At 41.5% G+C, this 12380-nt stretch overlaps 1 protein-coding gene across 1 annotated transcript in view; it reads left to right on the forward strand.

Annotated features, from left to right (window-relative positions):
* The window catches only part of klf7a (Kruppel-like factor 7a), a 34888-nt gene extending 30272 nt beyond the window's left edge, over positions 1-4616 (forward strand). Inside the window, exon 4 of the mRNA XM_041032787.1 lies at positions 228-4616. Coding sequence (XP_040888721.1) covers positions 228-279 — 52 coding nt within the window. The 3' untranslated portion in view covers positions 280-4616. The remainder of the gene's footprint in view (positions 1-227) is intronic.
* Positions 4617-12380: the final 7764 nt, after the last annotated feature.

Genomic DNA, 12380 nt, shown 5'->3' on the forward strand with positions numbered 1-12380 from the left:
CAACAGACCCATCTGTGGGCTCTCTAGTTATTCATGGCGCAGCTGAAGTCATTAGGAGTGCTGCTGAAAATGCTGATTATGAATTAGTTACACATATACTAATTGCATGTGCATTAGTGGCTCAGCACTCACTAGCTAACAGCAACATTTAGCTCAATCGACAAAACAAACTTCTTTCCCCTGCATTGCTAACAAGCTGTTCTCTGTTCCTCTCTCTTTGGTTGCAGGTGTTTCTCGCGGTCGGATCACTTGGCGCTACACATGAAGAGGCACATCTGAGGAATCTGAGAGAGGTCAGCGGGAGTGGAAGAGAGGGGAAGAGGATGGAGGCGGAGTGGAAGAAAAAGCAGAGAAATAACACCATAGATGTGAGAGAGAGAGAGAGAGAGAGAGAGAGAGAGAGGAAGAGACAGTGGGATGGACTCAAAAGACACCAGATTTGGCCATTCTGGGCTGGAGGGAGAAGCACCACACAGGGACGCTGACTACAGACAGAAACACAAGCAGCCAGACAGACGGATCCTAAGTGGCTCTTTAAATCTGTGCTCAACCATTTGGTCCATGATTCTATGACATGATGACACGTCATCACCTCGCACGTTTCCCGGCGTTGTCGCGTGGACAATACAGACGCTCCATCCCACGCTTCGTATGTGTCTCAGAGGGGATGTCACATGATGAATGGTGGACCACGTGCCTGTAGTCGGCAGCTCTTTGTTTTAATCGTCCTTGCAGTCTTTGCAATCGTCCCTCAGCCGAAACGCTTCCAAAATATCAGCCCTGGTCATGCAGCAGTGCTCCACATGCCAGCGAGTGCACCAACGCCAAACTGGACCCGTTGTACAGTAATTTTAGTGTGCTGACTGCAGAACTGCTGTTTGTATATTCAAGATTTCCTCTTCTTAAAGCGTACCTTAAGCTGGGGAGAACGGTTCATTTCCAACAGTAGCTTATAAAAGCATCATCTCACAGGATAAGCAAGCAAGAAAGCTGGCTTTCACTCCTTCAATCTTTCCACAGCCTTTACAATTCGCCAAAGGGTTTATTATCTTATATATGGGACAGATAATAATTTGACAGTTTTTCATCTGACCTCTGTCACATCTGCCAACTGGATCCATTTATAAATCCTTCTGGTTCGATGGCATCGGAGCACTTGTTTGAACAGAGCATTAGATTGGATTTCCCGAAGACTTGAGGATGGGAGTGTGTTGCACTGATGTGCTGTGAAGACTGATTGAGGTCATGCAGGGGGCTGGCTTGCTTTATGAACATCATCCATTGAGGGTTACCCTGGATGAGGCTAACTAATCTACTCTGGGAAAGACTGTTCATCTCCTAGAATGTCAGCTGAAACCGAGCATCTCAAGAGATGCTAGTTGGCTCCTAAGAGTTTTTCTCTCTCTTGGCTCTTACGAGTTGTTGTCAGAAACTGTTGCACAATTGACTCTTTGCAAACTTTTTGTAAAAAAAAAGAAAAGAAAAAATGCCTCACCGTCTTGAACTGGGAGACAATTTGGGACTCATCAAATGCTGGCTTTCACATGCCGACGGAGAGTGGACAGCCAAATGCACAAGTTGAAGCATCTAGCTGACTGTGATAGCACACTGAACACAAACAGGATCACGATGTATGTAAAGGCTATATTGTTTCTAAGAAAAAAAAAATCTCCTATTTGTTCAACAATAACAACTGAAAAAGACCATTTTGAAGAACATATTGGAAATGGATGCAGCCAAAAAAAAAAACAAAACAACAACAACACAAGTGTCTACTGTAGATGCCTGAAATGATCTCTTTGGCCTTTTGAGAGTGATTGGCACCTAACTAGCCACTGGGTCTGAGGAAGGTTTGTCCCGTTCCCACCGCCCATGCAGAACTCTTCCAATTCAGCAGTTCTCAGACTTCATTTTCAAGAAAAGCAGCATTCGACAGCTCTCCTAATCTGGCCCTATGCATATCTAAAAACATACCTTCTGACTTCCTGACCATAAATGCTTGTCTGAATGCAGATTTCTACCCTGCTGAACACAGAGGGACTTGTAGGAGAACACATGACACAAATTCAATCAATTGGGTGGCTCTTCACAGAGCAAATCAATGTGAATGTATCTGTTGTAAGTCTGTACATGTTGCTGGGCCCATGAAAACACTTTAGTGTGGTTGGTAAGATCATACCAGACACCATTTGTGTTGATAGTTTATCTTTTACACATTACAAATGAACAGTTGGACTTAGAATAACTAGTCAGCTAGTAGCTTTAGACATTTTACTGGTCATGAGTGCTGATTTCCAGTGGGTGGCTGAAGTAAGTTAGGGGGCTGAGGGGCAGATCTGCTCAGTCAGCAATGATAACTGCCCCATTAGCTCATGAAACCGCAATGGAGTGAAACCCACATGCACACAGAGACACAAATATGCACTCCCAGAAAACTGGAATTAACCTTTTATCCTTGGTTTTCTGAGTCTTGTCAGACAGAACAAAGATGCATAAAATCCAGCTTTTTGCCACATTACACTACAAGTGTCATGTCTTTAATCCACAAAGGAATATTGGGTAAACATCAGCTCAGCTCAAGTGCACACAAATCAAAAAGGCAGCTTGGACAAAAGTAAATGATCAAGATACAGATGAACTGCTAGGTCAAGGTGTTTATTCTTTATTTTACAAGACTTTTAATACTTCGACACAAAGTGAAGCACACAGGAGTCTGCTTCTTGGCAAGGGATGCACAAAATTGATTTAACTCTGTGTACCAGAGGCGCATTTCAATTTCGGGTATGATTGCAGACCAACTCAAACATATCTTGACATGATCTGTCTGCAGTCTGGAAGTAGACACTATATCAGCTCCTGCTTCGCATTAATAGTGAACACTTCCTTTCTTAATGTGCAAATAAGCCAGGCTCCCTTTTATATTGAACATCTAAGTGACAGGCCTCTACATGCAAAGAGAGGAGGGAGTGACCACAACAGAAACAAACTGAGATAAGTTTTAAGTGCTGGTTTTATTTTCAAGGAGACCAAAAATTCTCATCGTCCATCCTGGTTGCAGACTGTCACTGCTACCAGTCGTTACAGTGACAAACATTTGAGATCTGGTTAGCAGATCTTAAAATATCCAGTTCGGATGGGAATGTCAGAGCAGGTTAGCAGGTTTGTGTTTTCCCTCCTTAGTCCGACTCTCAACGTGGAAGTCAAAATGAAGACTAGCGGTTTAACCTGCGGGTTAAAATTGTATCATCAATGGCAGCTCTACTTGTGTGATTCAGTGTTTCAATGGGACACTCTCCTGTTGAACTGAACTGTTGCGAATGTGTGGGAACATGTGGCTCTGGAGTGTTGTTTTTATGTTTTTGTTCTGTACCAATCATTGACAGCTGAGGATTTTGGGCCGAATGTGTCTTTCATGTTCATTGAGACTTTAAGGAGCCGAGACATGGAAATTTCCCAATTACAGGACAGTTTCAAATTTGGTCTGACTCTTCTCACGACTTGACATAAACAAAATTGTTCTCACGTGTGCAGCCAGAAGCTCAAAAACTGGGATTTCAAATGTGAATGTGTTTTCTGGAAAGGTTGTTTCATGTTGTCTCCGAGGATGCGGTTCAGTTTTGTGTCATCTTAATGAATGATTGTCTATTCTGCTGTGCCTGTGTGTTCTTCGTCTGTTTGTATTTGCACTCTGAATTTTTTGGAAAACTCACTTGCATATCTGATGTTTTCTGTCTGCTTGTACACTACACTTCACACATGACGACCCTGGGTGATGAAACACTGATCACAAAGTCTGTATAGTAGCTGTTTTTAGCACAAATGTACACACTCATGCATACATGTTACATGGATCCACACACGTTGCAGATGAGCAAACATACTTACACAAACTACATGGGCGCAGACACTCCACAGACACGGATTCATACATACAAACGCGTGCACAAAAACATACGAATTCTTACACATATAAATGCACAAGTACATCCTGAATCCACACAGTCAAACACAAACACCTGAACATACTCACAAATACACAGACACTTATTCTCCATTCTCCTTGTGTGTTTTTCACCGTTTTTCATGCCACCTTGTGAGAGTCAGAGATCCAGACTGCAGCTCTTGCTCTCAGCAGAGGGGTGGGGGGGTGTTAGACACGCATTACTATGTGTGACACCGCCTCTGTTTCCACCAGGTCTGAATTTCAAATCAAACGCACCCCCTTTTTCTACCAGCATTCCCTCATCGCTTCTCCCTCCCTCTCTTCCCTCCCTCCCTCCTTCCATTTTCTCAGATATGATCCTTTTCAACTCCTCTGTCCGACTTCCCCCCCTCACCGCCACGTCTCTTCCCCTCCTGTCCTCGACCCCCTTCTCCAGCTTCTTCCTTCGTTGTCTTTCTCCTTTTCTTTCGCTGTACAAAGTGTTTCAGATTTATCATTTGTATATTATGATGTATGGGTACGATAATGTTCTTTATTATGGAAAAATGAGAAAGATTTATTTTTGTTACTGGTTTGTTTCATAATTCTTTTTTAAATTGGTATTGTAATATCTCTATGCAAGGAACTGTTCGGTGAATCGTTTTTATTTAAGAATGTAATTATGTGTAATAAATGGTAGAAGCAGTTTGGCATGGAGTATTCATGGTTCTTGGCTGGTCTGTTAATGGCGGTTTCATCCAGCAACAATATGCACCTAATCATCCATCTTCTCATAGAATATTTTCTGATTTCTTATCGAGTCTCAATCACAGGGCCATTCAGTTTGCTAACAATAAGCGCCCGGAGTACATTCATATACCCTCATGCTTTTATTCTCACTGACCAGAAGCCCTGTTTAACTCCGGGCTGGTTTAGGTTTTGCTGTATTTTCGGACTTAAATCCACAAACCAACAGAGCAAGCGGGCAGGAAAATTAATTTACTCCCTCCTTTTTGTGCCATTTGTGGCAAACCTCCCTCGGATGAATAAAAAAAAAAAAAAAAAAGCCTCTGATTTATCGCTCCTTTTGATCAAACACAGGAAATGGGCCAGAACACCTTCACTTTCTCACGTTGTCTCCCTCCGAGGGAGCTACGGCACGTTAATTACATCTGTTACCAACCAAGGTGATGACTTATCCGCTATTTCTGCCTTTTGACCATGACTAGCTGATAAAAGGGTAATCGAATAACTAATGGATAATTAGGGAGTAATTACTCCCTGGTAAATGGCCCTATGCAGTGTATTAATTCTCCTTGGGTCTGGCAGTGAGAAACTCCCATAAGGTTTTTTGTTTCATTTAATGCTCCCTAATTGAAATAGGCACCCTCATCAAGAAGCTTACATGTATCTGTCGAACTTAATGTTCTTTTATCTGTAATTACAGACAGCCGCATATTATCTACCTTACTACACCTACTGCGTCAGTCCCACAGACACATTATGAAATTGGAAACAATGGAGTCATTTTTCAACAAAGGTCGCACGTCCCATGAGCGCTTCTCGATCATCATTTTCATCTCATGTGATGGAAATAAGGTTGTGTGTGAGTTCACAGCAGAGCTAAATGGGCTTAATGTGTTTAATGTGTTTCCAGAGAAAGTGGCCTCGTTCACATCAACATATATTCATAAAGGTTAACACACACATTCAGAAATGTGAAGTCATGCAGTTTCTTGCTGAATATCGGAAAGACAAATCAGGCCTGATGAGGGCCCTGCTATGGGATCACCAGAGTTATTACAGTCCATCCTGAGAGTGGCATACAATAGTCACCCAAACCACAAATGTCAACCTCATGGTGGTGTTAGAGGAAAATGGAAATCCATCCAATAGTCGCTGAATTATTTTATACTGGACCAAAGCTGTGGACTGACTGACCAAACATAATGATCTCACCATCCTGTGAGCTCTGTATTAGGACATAATCTGATGAGACTGATGAATAATGATGTTGGTTATTTTTTTTCCTAAACCAAGTCAGACCACACAATCAAAGCTGGAAATAAACACATGCATGTTCCACACATTTTCTTCTTTTCTAACATCACTTGACAGCTGGTGAATCTAACAGAATCAATGCACAGGCAGAATGTGGAAAGAGGTGGATTTGTTATCCAGCTAATTACACCGGGGATCCCAAGCAGAATAATCTGAATAATAGAAAAGCCGAGTTGATAAACATGGCTGTTGAATGCTTGGTTTCATGTACTCAGTAACCCTGTCCCCTCTGTTGTTTCCACTCGTCTGCATCAAATGATAACATCTATGTAAATCGTGTAGGACAATAGGATTAAACATCCCATGATGTTATCTTGTTATGATATTCTAAATATGCATGTATTTGGATTTTAGATTTTATTCAAAGTACTTGACCTTAATAAGTGTGTTTACTGTTTATTCTATGCACAAGTGACAGCAAACGTCTTTCTACGAACAGAGATGCTCTTATATTTTGACAACTTCAGATTATTTTTCCTTCACTTTAAAAGCAAAAAATAAATAAGATCCTAAAAGCTGAACTGAAAATGAAACTTTAAAAAGCAAAACTTAACCTGTAATGGTTGCAAAAATTAAGACCACAGGACAGTTTTTTTTTCCAGAATTTTAAAATGTGCCGGCTCATTGTTCAGCGCCCTGCAGGCTTAACAGCTCGCCCTTGAATTGTCTACTGTCTCTGCTCCTCTATTCAACCACCAAAACACCTGAGCACCTTTCAGAAATGTCGTCTTTGTTTCATATACAACCATTTAGCCATAGCTCACGCCATTGAAGGAGGTTATAAATGGTGTGACAGCGCTGAATTGAAGCGACTGTAATGAAAGAAAGACTGATTCTTCAGGCAAGGCAGTGATTCACTTAACCAGCAGAACATAAAGCCCTTTTTTTCTTGTGGTTGTGCAACAGAAGATTTCACCAAGGGAGCTGCCAATGCCTGTGGGTGTCTTGTAGGCGTTTGGCAGCCATATAGGGATGTTATTGTCACATCTGGCAACGTGGAGATGCCAACATACTGGGAAGCAGCTACAAGTTTTAAGCCTCCCTCACAATATCTTATTCCATGCTCAGACCGTCAGTGCCCTCTGCCACTAACTCGGGTGATTACAAGAAATCCTTGCTGTGATTTCATAGAGCCATGAAGCAATTGATCCGCGTGAAGACAAGCTTCAATCTGAAACGCCTAAAAATCTCCTGTTGCAATGCATGTGCAGAGTAACGCTCATCTAAAAGGAGAATGAAGCTTGTCCTACGAGCGGCTGTGAGACACGGATTCTTGGGTGTCATGCCATGAGCAGCCAAGTGCTTAGGTATTTCCAATTATAGGGAATATGTCGAGGTGGCCCTCAGTAATTAAAGCCTAATCATCCTGCTGGATTCAGAGAAGCATCCTCATCAAGCTTTCATTAGTCTCCCTCCTTGTGATGCCCAGCGGCAACCCAACCCCCTTTAGGGATGCTCAGATGGCCTGTCCCCAAACCAAATCTAGTTATTTAGTGGTGTAAGAGCATACCACTAAAAGTTATTTTCCTGTACAGCATATAACAGCATATAAAAAAGAAAATAAACAATTCTCCTTTTGAATCAATCTTTTTTTCTCTGTTATAAGAAAATGAGACATTTAAGACTCAACAACAGAGAAAAATGAGCCACTAAACTGACTTTTACAACGTCTAATTCTCTTATTTTGTGAGAGGAGAATTGAACGGCGCACTGTGGAGATTGCATTGTGTTTATCTCCCTAAAGAAACATTTCCTCAGCTAAATTTGGATCCAGACGGTAGAAGCATTGTTTCTGAGACAAGCGAAATTCAAGGGAGTTCAATTCATGATTTGCCACTGCACAAATCCCTAAATAAAGAAATAAAGAAATAAATAAAAATGCTGCACGGCCCTTGAAACAATAGTGTGCATTTGTCCTATATGTACGAGTGCTCTGTTTTCAAAGTGCTACCTCACTCCAACTGGGGCAGTGTATAATATGTATCTGTACTTGCTTCCCCCTCCAGCCCCTGAATTCTCCTACACTTCAGAGACGAATCTGAGTGAAACTACAGGTTAGATCTTGTGTTTGGAGAGAGAACGAGCACCTGGATAGGCTGGTGGTCTTGTGCTCTGAGAGAGATCAACTACAGCACTGTGTGAGAGCACCTGGCTCTCCTATATGCTCCCTGTTTGACAGGCAGTGCAGACACCTGGAAGCCCAGGGAGAGAGCGCAGTGTAAAAGCCGCTGCTGCTCTACAGGGCCATGCATTATGCAGGAAGCTCTCCCTCTCTCTCCCTCTCTCCCTCTCTCCCTCTGCCCCCTGCTCTGCGGTAAAAATAGATCAACAGACCTGAGCGTTCAGCTCTTTTTTATGCTTCTCACTTTCACTTGGATCTCACCAGGTGCGGCGGCTGTTCGCTCCCGCCTCGCATTTCTTTGCCTGAATGTTTGTGTATCGGTGTGCGAGTAAGTTTAAACACGCACATGTTTGCACACACTTTTGAGAGCGTGTGTGCGTACACGCATGCTGAAGCATGTGTGCATGTCAACCAGGGTTAGTCTGTTTTATCAGTTTGCCGCTGCACTTTTGCTTTTAATAACAGTGGGATGTAAGTCTGGCTGTGGTGTTTCCCACTATTGTGGCAGAAAGGAGGTTATGATTTGATCACACAGGGTCATAGATGGCATGAAGCTGCTAAAATAAAATGCCACAAATTTGATTATTGGCAGGTTTGTTCAAAAAATAATAAATAAGTATGTATTTACCCACACCTTTACTGAAAGGAGCCAAAGTTAAGTTTCCCCAATTTCTTGTATGCTTAACTTCGCATCAGTATAGTGCATGCACATATGTGTAAAGGTCCCCTGTTGCTGAGTTTCAGAGGCTCCCTGAAGACCATTGATCCGTGTGTATGACCACAGAGGTCTCCGACTCCTCCCTGATTGCCATTCCACTGCTAATTAAACAGTCCTGCTTAACGAGTTCACACTGATAACAAGGCAGGAAGGAAAGGTCACCCTATCACGCTCACTTCAACTGGACACCGTCAATAACAAGCTAGCCTGGGAGGACAGGTACACACACACACACACACATGCACACACACACACACAACCAGGTAATCATCCAAAAGATGAAGAGACTGAAAACACATGCTTTTGTATTGAGAGAGACTGATGAACCAGAATGTGCTGCAGCAAAATTGACTTCTTTTGTGTTGACCGGTCTTACAAGCTTTCTGATTTGTTTGAGGTGTCACTCTTGAGAGGCAGAGAGAGCAATGTCGTACTTTTCAGTGGCTGTATTGTATATTTTTGTTTTTTGTGTTTCTCCTTTAATTTTATGCCTTTGAATTGCAGTCATTTGAAACAGCATTTCAACCATGGTGACACACTGAGACTAATGAAATTCATTTAGTGCATTAGCAGCACTTTAAGGGCACTGGTGGTTTCTGCATGTTTCAGCCCATTAACTATAACTTCATATATCCATAACCATTTACACAGCTTACATTATGTTTTTAAAATCCACTTGAATCATGAAAACCAACTTGCAATGACTAGAAATGAACTGAGATGGGCAATCCATCAGTGTTTGTTCCTTCTCCTTTCCTTTTTTTTGTCAGAAGTTACATTTACATTTGCAAAGACTGCTCTGAAATCTGTTTCATACTGAAAGTTTGACCTGGAAATTTTGAGTTAGATGCTTAGAAACACTGGGAAACTACATTTTGGTAGAAATCTAACCCTGTTTCATACAAGCACTCGAATGCACCAAAAAATAACAAAAACATAGATGTTAGAATCAAACTTGCAGACTGCACAAGCTACTTAAGGACTGGCACAATACTGGCAAAATATGTAGGAAACATTCTTGCAAACATCATATATTTATAGGTTGTTTTATCTTGGCGGAAATTAAATTGGACCAGAAATAAATGAAATAAAGAACAGAGCACAGAAAAGGACAGAACTGTACACATTTTGTTGGAATACTTCAGATTGTATGAAAGCATTGTTTAATACACTGGGACCTTTTTCTACATGAAGAAAATGCTTTTGTTGTATTTTTCAACCAAGCCTGTAAATGTCCACAGAGAAACCCCAGGCCAGGCACACAAACACGCGACCTACATATACTATCTGGCCCTCTCATCATTTATCTTACAGCAGCAGAATCAGGATAGATTGGTTCAATTAGACTGGCCTTTAATGTAATCTGTTTAATCCATTTCTATCATCAAAGCAGATACCTACCTCTCTCCTTGGAGAGTGGGATTAGCCCTCTGAGTGCATCTCAGAACGAGCGTCTCGGCTATAAAAACGCAGCCTCAGAGTCACTCAAATCGCCTCGATATTTCGTTCTTTACAACTAGCTGTAGAGAAAACAGTGTATCTCAAGTGAAGTTTTCATGGGTGGAGATTTAAGATCTTCACATCCTGCCAGAGATTGCGAGCACAATGCACAGTGCCACAGTAAAAAGACAAGGAAGGATTTGACTAACCATTATTTTGTCTTTTAAAGGATTACAGAGTTGCTTTCATTTCAGCTGTTTGTAGCTGTTTGTAATTCCCTCACAGAGTTTGTGTAGTTGTTCCCAAGTTGTTATTGGTTAGTTTCATATTAGTGGTTTACCAAATTGTGGTTCACTAACTTGTTTGTGTGGTGCAATCCATTTACAGTTAGTGATATGTAACTCTGCAAATAGTAATGTTATAACCAGGGTAAGTTTGAACTTGAGAACTGCTGCAGCTCACTAAGTAACAAACTCTTTTTTTTTCACGTGAAGGTTTTCATGCTACCTTGTTGAAAGAGTGTGTTTAAGGTCCCCGGGGCCTGTGAAACCTATTCAAAAGCCATGACAAACACCCCCCTCCACTCCCCAAAAAAAAAAAAAAAAAAAAAAAAATTGCATGGCAACAAGACTGTTTTCTAAATTCATGGATTTCATCCGACAGCTGCAATCTGCTTTTGCCTGCTGAGATTTCCGCAGGGAAGTGGGATTTTATACTCAATACCCATCTATCCATCCCCCTACCCGGCAAGTCTCTGTGCTCACACTGTCAGAAGAAAGGGGGGAAAAATCAGTGCGCAGGTTTACAATGGCACACACATATCTATTTTTGGCTTGTATGTATTTTTAAGATGTTCACTGTACACAATCAGAGCATAAAATAACATGTTCTTATATTAAGTTTCATCCCTTTTTCCACCATTCCTGACTCATTACAAACAAATTCTTCCTCAGCCAGTTTAGAAACCCAAAACTGGTTTCATGAAAGAAAATCCAGTTTAAACACAATATTTCCAATATTTCCTACTCCTGCTGTGGATTACCTGTGTGATTGCTTTTCAGGAGAATTCCCCATGCAGCATTAGAAGCACTGCTCGTCACAGTTGGTGGAAACACTCCCATAGCTCTTTTTTACTGTGTCGGGAATGCCTGCAGATATTAAAGCAATACATGAGGCTGCTTGTCTGAGTCCATTGACTTTGTGTTTTTAATGGCTTTTGTCTGTGTGTGTGTGTGTGTGTGTGTGTGTGTGTGTGTGTGTGTGTGTGTGTGTGTGTGTGTGTGCGTGCGTGTGTGTGCGTATAAGTGTGAAGACACTGTAATAAGACTTGGTGGTAAAGACTTGGTGATAAATTGGTTATGTCTGGCTACACACATGTACGTGGATGACAACACTGTCCTCCAAAGTGTGTTTATCATGCTTTGGCTGCACATACACATACACACACACACACACACACACACACACACACAGCAGTGGACAGTTGTGTGACTTGAGTGCAGCTGACAGGTTTGATCAAAGCTGATTGATTGGACGACACAAGGCAGGGCTGCACATAGCAACATGGTGGGGTTAAGGGTTGGGGCTCCTGTGGCGTCTGAGGACATCCTGCACCAACCAGCTCCCCCTTTGTTAACACAGCCCTATTGCAAACCATATCTGACAATGGATATTGATCAGCTGAACGGGAAGGATCAATGCTTGTTGATTGTGCAGAAAATGCGTGGCTAACACTGCCTGCCAAGGTTTAAGATTGTTTTTATAGAATTCCAACTTAAATCATTTCTAAAAGTATTTGGATCCAAAGAGTGAGATTTAAATAACTTGCCATACACAGATTTTATTACTTTATCAAAGCCAAAGCGCATTTACAAAAGGACAAGTTTTGATTTATAAGAATTAGCATCATATTTGTATATGAATTACATTTGTTTAGACTTATGTTTTTAGCCACACATTTATTTTCTCTTGATGTTCGTGGGAGAATTTAGCCCATGGCTAATACACTATGCTATGAGAGATTAAATAAGGGAACTGACTGATGATCTCAGTGCAAATATCTATTGATGGGGAATTACAACTAACATGCTTTCCAAACATTCCCAGTCTCAGCAGCT

Source organism: Toxotes jaculatrix, chromosome 24 (assembly GCF_017976425.1).
Source record: "Toxotes jaculatrix isolate fToxJac2 chromosome 24, fToxJac2.pri, whole genome shotgun sequence".
Lineage (NCBI taxonomy): Eukaryota > Metazoa > Chordata > Actinopteri > Toxotidae > Toxotes > Toxotes jaculatrix.